Source organism: Sesamum indicum, linkage group LG5 (assembly GCF_000512975.1).
Source record: "Sesamum indicum cultivar Zhongzhi No. 13 linkage group LG5, S_indicum_v1.0, whole genome shotgun sequence".
Classification (NCBI taxonomy): domain Eukaryota; kingdom Viridiplantae; phylum Streptophyta; class Magnoliopsida; order Lamiales; family Pedaliaceae; genus Sesamum; species Sesamum indicum.
Genome location: NC_026149.1, coordinates 4066806 through 4075020, shown reverse-complemented (window position 1 = coordinate 4075020; position 8215 = coordinate 4066806). Strand labels below are relative to the sequence as shown.

General features: G+C 30.3%; 2 protein-coding genes across 2 annotated transcripts in view; one reads left to right on the top strand and one right to left on the bottom strand.

Annotated features, from left to right (window-relative positions):
- The window catches only part of LOC105162008 (probable flavin-containing monooxygenase 1), an 8479-nt gene extending 1631 nt beyond the window's left edge, over positions 1-6848 (bottom strand). The window contains exons 1-3 of the mRNA XM_020693893.1: positions 6834-6848; positions 1556-1903; positions 540-780 (exon numbers count right to left, since the gene is read on the bottom strand). Of these exons, the coding sequence (XP_020549552.1) occupies positions 540-780; positions 1556-1903; positions 6834-6848 (604 nt within the window). The remainder of the gene's footprint in view (positions 1-539; positions 781-1555; positions 1904-6833) is intronic.
- Positions 7016-7606, top strand: LOC105162007. Its single transcript, XM_011079906.1, has one exon. The coding sequence runs from the start codon at positions 7016-7018 to the stop codon at positions 7604-7606; it is 591 nt and encodes a 196-aa protein (XP_011078208.1).

Below are 8215 nucleotides of genomic sequence, written 5' to 3'. Positions count from 1 at the left end.
AAAGTATAATACGATCCATGTTTGAATTCACCAACTACTTTATATACACATCGAGAAATCTGAAAAATATCACTTTTGATACCATATCTTGGGCCAGTAGCTTTTCGTTCAATGGTACCATAAATTACAATAATTCTCATTTTTAGTTATTTCGTCAGAATCCTTTAGTTATTTGATGAAAATTAATTACAGAGCACATGATCGTTAACTCTTCGTCCTTCTGGATAACGACACGTGGCTTTTTCTATCAAAATACTAAAGGAATACAATAAAATGACTAAAACTGAGGAATGAGACCACTAACGAGAATCCCATAATTAATGGGACGAAAAGTATATTAACCCTAATACAAAACAAAAAATGCAATTCTCACTGAAGAAAGATACAACAAATCGAAGTCTTGTGTTCACATAATCTTGAAAACACACACTAGAACACAAATTGAAGTTTCTCTAGTTATATAGTGTGTGGCTGTCTGGACGTGGACATATAAATATGTAAATGGGAAATTAATTGAGAGTCGTAAATTAGGTAGGTACCTTGGTTAGCTTCAGCACATTCGACGGCCAAATCGATAGCAGATTTCTTGTAGCCAACTATGAGAACCTTGTTGCCTTTTAGCAACCGGATGGATTCCTCTTGGTCGAGCTTGCAATAATCAAGAGTGTGCACTACTTTCCCTTGAAATACTTGGGGGCATTTGTTGTCTGGGAATTTAGGTATCACGGGAATATCCCCATATTTTCCGGTACATATCACCAGAAATTCGAATCCATACCACTTCACCATAATAAAATAAAATCAGTCTTTGAAATTAAAGTTAAAAATCAAATTAAAACTAAAACTTAATTGGTGAAGTATTTTTTTTGTTTTTTAATGCAAGAATTGATGAAAATTATCTACTATAATGTAACAACTTCCATTTTAATGAAGTAAAAACGGTTATTTGAATTTCAAAAAATCAAGAGAAGATTTCAAACTTTATAATCTCAATTATTTTTCTGATAACATATTAAACGATCGGTGCCCGATATAAATTATTTAAACATATATATATATATATATATATATATTTTTACATAATTTATATCGGGCACCGATCGTTTAATATGTTATCAGAAAAATAATTGAGATTATAAAGTTTGAAATCTTCTCTTGATTTTTTGAAATTCAAATAACCGTTTTTACTTCATTAAAATGGAAGTTGTTAAAGAATAATTATTTAATATTAATATCTTAACATAACTAATTTGATTTTTTTTTTCTGAATGAAAAAAATTATTCGTCTTTAATATCATTTACGTCCCAATAATCATCAATACGTATGGACAATAAATTCAATGAAAAAAAAAAACAAGAACCATTTGAAATTATTAAGAAAAACAATTATATTAACAAGAAATTCTAATTTGGATAGGATTGGCCATACCTAAATTAATTATATGCTAAGTATAATACTCTTGTCGGTGTACAGTTTAAAAAAAGTGATTAATCACGTACCAGATATATCATACTTGCCAAACCGATTTTGTGTAAGAATTTTACTTAGATTAACCTGAATTGTTTCAGATTGAGTGGTCTGAACTCCGACTTCCCAAACTGGGTGGCCACGCAACAAGCTTCCGTACTCACCCGACTTCTCCAACTCCCCTACAAAACGTATTTCCACCACCTTGGAGTTGAACCTCACGAGTTTCAGGACATCGAAGTGTGTCGCATACGAATGCAAATACTCCAATACTTCCTTGTAAGAAGGGAAACTGCAGGAATTGTTGTCCCTCTGCGCCCAAGGGAAATCCGAGAACTCGTAGTCGCATCGAGGGGTTTGCAGCCTCGTCGACCTGTAAGAACAGTGCTTCCACACTCCTCCGATGGAGTCGGTAGCCTCGAACACCACCGGCTCCTACTTCCGCCGCTCTTGGACTGCGCAGCCATGATTAATTTGTTTTAATTAGTGGAATTATGTGTTTGAGTTTTGTGTTTGCGATGACGCATGGGAGGGGGGAAGGGGGAAGGGGGGGACTTTCCTGTATTTATAGATGAAGTGCATGGGAAATGAGAACTTGTGAGTCATGTTACAAAGACTTGGATGTGGGTTTCTTTAGGGTAATCATGTTAGAAAATTGTATGGTTGAATTAAGCTCCATATTCCAATAAACTTAATTCGAACTATTTTATTTTTAAAAAATTTCTATTTTTTTTATGATTTTTCAATAATTATGGCCATGGACTTGGAAGGTATGGAGCATAGAAATTCATATTATTCCTAAAAAAAAAAAAAATTAATCAAATTAACCTTAATTTTGTGAATTGGAACAAAAATTTGGGGTTTGCTAATAATTGAGCTTCTGTGGAAGTTCAATCATGCTCTTGCAACAATTTGATTAATATTTAAAAATCAAATTAAAACTAAAAATTAATAAATTAGGGTTTTGCCGGATGTTCTATTGTTTTTTACCTGTAAAAATAATTACTAATTTTAGGCAAAACTCGGAAATTCTCCAAAGACTTGAGGACTAATTAACTTGAAATTAAAGACATAGCATTTTTCTTAATTTAATACAAATTCAATTAAAGTAGGAATTTGATTCTCTCATGAGAGAAAAATTAATTACATAATTAAAGATTAAGCCAATTAATTGTTCTGATGTATACAGCTTAATTTAGAACGAATAAATCAAATTAGGCATTTGGATATGAAGGAATAATATATGGAAAAGTGAGCATCCAACAAAATAACATGAAATTCAAAGGAAAACAAATGCAAATATTTAAAATTATAATTACCCAGTTAATTATATATATATATATATATAAGATGTCTGTGTGTTTTTTTGAATTTCCAGATTATTCTACTAATTTTCAAATGGAAAGGGAAAAAGAAAAAGAAAAAAAAACCCAAATATACACATGATGTTAACAATACAAATTAAATTATGAAAGAATTTTTCAAAATTAGCCTAACAACAAAATATGATCGCCCCTAGGAAGGTTAGTAACTTTGACGTACAACCTAAAATTAATTAATTATTTAATTTTGTATGTAATTAATCCTAGTTCTGGATATAATTTCGAGCCGTCTCCTGTGAAAATTGAACTGACCAAAAAATTTCCTTAAACATAAAAAAAACAAGAAAAAACAAGTTGAAATTGCACCTTAATATTTTAAAAAATAAGTATTTAACTACCACTATATTGTGATTTTAAATCGCGCAATTTGCCACTGATTTTTATATTTTGGTGGCTACTATTGTTTTTGTCCTAATTTATTAATCAAAAAATTCAAATATTCAACTAACACTTAATTTGGTTTTCTTTCAATCCCAACACATCAAGTGCGAGTTGAATGTTCGGGTGAAGAACACAACAAGACGAAAGGATCTTAGATGCTTCTTTTTTTAAAATATTAAAATGTCTGTTGGACAATTCTTTCAATTCAAAGAGATAAATTCTGCGATGGGTATTTATATTAATTAATTATTTAAATATGCATACTTAGTAAGTCAGAATTAAAATCATATGTGTCGTGGTTGTAATTTTAATTAACGGATGAAACAGGAATTCTAACCTCAACACAATAACACACTAGGTGAATAATTAAATCTAGAGAGAGAATTCTTAGGAGAGAGAGGTTATGTAATTCTTAGGACAGAAGGAATAATGTAATTTAATTTGCATCATTTTAATTTTGACCCTTGACTTCAATCTAAACGTTCTTGACTTGTGGTCTAAAGTCAACCAACTATTCAACATTTGAAATTGTGCCCAAAGTCAGACAACCTAATACGACTTGTGAGTGACATTTACAGATGATAATAAAGAACGGGAGTGATTATTTTGATTGACAGAATACGTATAAATTATGATTCAACAATGATTATTAGTAGTTGTTTTTGCAAACAACGTTAAAATATTAGTCATAATTAAAAATTATAATAAATATTTTAATTATAATTAAAATCATGATTTATATTAAGTACTCGTCATCAAAATTGAATTATTTATATTTATTTTGTTTGATTGTGGATACCAATTTATAATATCAAAAATATATATTTATTCTTTATAGGTTTAATATCTTATTCAAATTCTTTTCCTCTACCTAATCATAATTTGCATCTATGGTTGCAGGGTCTCTACGCAGTTGACATACTACCCAAATAATATCACAGGGGGTGTTTGTAAAAAATGGGTAAATTACATTTTTGATCCATATACTTTGTTGAAATTGATTTTGGTTCCTAATTTTTTTGAAGCATAATTTTAATTCTTAATTTTTACAAATTATTACGTTTTTCTTGTTCAATCATTCAAATTAGGGTTAAAACTAATGAAGTTGGAGAACACGATTGTGTTGTCTAACACAGTCAGTCCAAAAAATAACAATTTGTAAAGATTATGATTAGGGACCAAAATTATCCCTTGAAAAAATTAGGGGCCAAAATCAATTTGGGGCAAAGTATAGGGACCAAAAGTGTAATTGTCCCTTTAAAGAATTTAAGCTTATTTCAATAGTGTTTGATTTTAGAAAAGGTGGATAAGTACAGATTAAGATGTAAAAGTTGGGAGTATTCTGAACGTATTAGTTATAAGTAGAAAAAAATTGGTGGAAAAATATTAATGTATTATCTATTTATTTGTGAAATTACCAAACTAGTCTGCTAGATATTTGGGTAACTATTAATGAGGAAGGGAAGGGCATTTTCAAATATAAAAAAATAGCAGGGTAAAGAAAAATATAAAGAAATTCAATAGATTGTTTCTACCTAACAAATTAATAGATTGCGTCTTTAGTCAAATTCACCAAATTTGTTGATATTAGTAAAAAAAAAAAAATTGAATGAGTATCTATATTTATTTTAATTGACTTATATATAATTGGTAAAATATTTCTTGATGTTGGCGACAATGTTGGGCTTAATGAGATAATCTAACTGCATAAAATAATTTCACGCCTTATTGTGCGTGTTTCTGAGTGTAAGAGAGAATGTGTGAATGTATAAATGGGGATATTTTTATTTTATGATATATTAATGTTATATAGTTTATAAGATCTTAAAAAAAAGAGGTGGGAAGTTTAACTTTTTTTTAAAGAATTTATAAGATCGAAAATATTTTATTTTGAGATTTTATAAGTTTTTTTTAAAAAAAAATTGTCAAACACTTTATTGGAGCTTATAAGCTTCCAAACATCTTATAAGATATTTTGAGGAGCTTATAAGATTAGCCAAACACCGTCTAAGCAAAAAACTGAAAAATATTTATTTACATGAATTATTTTTATTTTTTATGTGATTATAGATTTCATCACTGGAAGTAAAAAAATAGAAGTAATTTATGTAATAATGTAATTGGGTGTATATGCAGGTTTTTAACAAATAGGGATGGTTTGTATAAATGATGTTGACATTTTTTAAATATGAATGTATACATAATTTTTTAAAAAATATAAATAATTTTATAAATAAACTATAATTCAAAAAGTATAGATGTAATTTTTTTCCTATTGAATAACGTTGTATTAATTATTTTTCTTTCTCGTTTTAATTATAATCAGAATATATCCATAAAGTATAAGAATTATTATGAAAAATAATTTATTTAATATCAGGAATCATTATATTTATACTTTTTGACCTATAATTTATTTTTATAAATTACTCCTACCTTTTGATAACACACATATTCCTATTGAAAATATAGATATCATTTATATAAATTATCTCTATTTTTTAAAAAAGTATACATACATTTTTGAAAACATTACCTTTATTGAACAAATTTTTCTTATTTTTTAGTTGATAGAGATAAAATCTGTAATTATGTAAAAAATAAAAATAAAAATTATTTGTATAAATAAATTATAGAGCATGGGTGTAAATAGGGGTGTTTCGGTTAGGTCATCGGTTTTTTTTTTTTTTTAAATTTGGTTTTTCGGTTCGATTTTTGGTAACCGTTTCGGTGAACGAACCGAACCGAACCGAAAAACTGAAATGTTAAATAATACAATAAATAAAATATATTTTTACACATATTAATATCATATGATTATTTATATTTATATATAATATATTCATATTATATTATTAATATTATATTAATTATAGAATATATATAAATATATAAATAAAAATAGAATAGAATTGAGTCAGAGTCATTGACTAAGTTATGAGAGAAGAGAAGTGAGACTGAGAAACAGAGCAATTAAGTTACCAACAGAGAAAGAAAATAAAGAAAAGAAAGAGAATTGACTCTTCCGCGACCGGTGACGACTGAGAGAGGAAGAAGAAAAAAAAAAGACAGGACGGGCGACAACGACAGGTAGGTTTTCTGGTTTTGCTCTTTTACAAACAAAAAAATTTCAAAATTTTGACTTACAATTTTGTTTTGAAGGTGTTTGATAAAATGTCTAAGTTAAAAAATATATGAATTCTTGTATTTATTGGATTCTTTTTAAATATCACAATTTTTATTTAAAATATCAAAATATATTATTTTAAAAAAAACAGTTTTTTCAGTTTTTAAACTAAAAAAATCGAATCTGCTCGATTTTTAATTTTGGTTTTTAGAAAACCCCAAACTGAATTTTTGATTAATAAAAAATTCAATTCGATTAACCCGTTTGCACACCCCTAGGTGTAAATATTATAATCCCTATCTTATACTACAAAATAAAAAAATAAATTTGTTATGTAAGACGACAATGAACCCTAAACCTAATGGTCGCTGTGGGGAGATTGTTGCCCGCGTGGATGCAACAACCAGTAACTACCTTACACGTGTCCCATGACCCACTGGACCCAAAACATCCGGGTATAAAGCACCGGATCTACCTTGGCAAATCGCATCTCCTTTCTATATATTCGGCATCTACTCTCGGATCCGCTTCGCACTATCCCATCCTACGGCCCAGATTCCCCTCTCTCCTCCATATAGTACCACCTCCACACTCTGGTTTCTAGAGAGAGAAAGCAAACAAACCCAGTTAGAGAGAGAGAGAAAGAGAGAGATGGAAATGAGTGCATTGAACCATTCCCCATTTGAAGCCCTTGCTTTCGACTATTTGAGATGCGGATTCTTGACGGCCGTCAACAGTGTATGGATAGCCGTTATAACGGCGGCCCTCAGCTTCTGGAGGATCAGGGCTTTGTCATCGCCGCTCGTGTCGACGCCGGAGCCACGTGGCAGCATCCAGGATGCTGTATCGACGTCGGAGGAGAAGGTTGGGCATGCTTCAGCTTCAGCTTCAACTCCTGGTGAAACCAAGCATTTATTATCAGCTGGGGCGACGACGTGGTGTGGCGTAGCGGAGCGGGAAGGTAGTTCGAAGGTGAAGTTCAGCCTGTGTTATAACGAGGATATTTTCAGGGGAAGTTATGAGGATGAAGACGACGGTGGCTGCAATGGTGGTGGGGCGGCGGTGACGATGAGTGGGAAAATAGGGTGGTGGTGCGACGATGTTTGGGAGAGAACGACAGTGGTGAGGATGGGAGACATGGGGTGGTACAGGTGCCAGGATTTGGCGGCTCTCGACGGAAGTGTGGTCCGGTTGTGGGGTGGCCGTAGGCGGAGAGCCGCCACCGGGGGTGGCGCCTTCAAGTGGTAGGTGTGCGGTAGTGGTTGTAGGAAATAATATAAGGGGTTAATGTGTATTTAGAAAATTGTAAATATATATATGCATATTTTTTTTGGTCTTTTTAGAGTATATTTGTGTTGTCTTTTTTGACAACATACGTTGAATACTAAAATCCCATTTGTCTCCTCTTCCCTTGTAAAAATTTCCAGTTGATTGTTTTGGGGTTCCATAATATATTCATGTGAATTTGTATCATATAAATTTTGACAAGAAATTTTTATTAATATTTTTTTTATAATAAATCAAAATACATAAATATTTTGTATTTTTTATAAAATTACAATGACATCCTCTAAAATTATAATTATAATTACAACGACATAATTCTTATTTAAAAACGAAACTTACATAAACACTTTTTGAAAAATATTATACTAACACTTTTCAAGAAGTGCCGCTGTAAAATTACAAACCATAAAAAATATCTGTATAAGTTAGCCTAATGGCAAAAACTATTAATGTAATGACCCTATAAATTATTATTGGTTAGATATGGAATTCAAATCAGATAGCATTAGTAGATTTCTCCCTTATATTTCAATAATCAATGTTTTAATTTCATCACTTGAACAAAAGTTT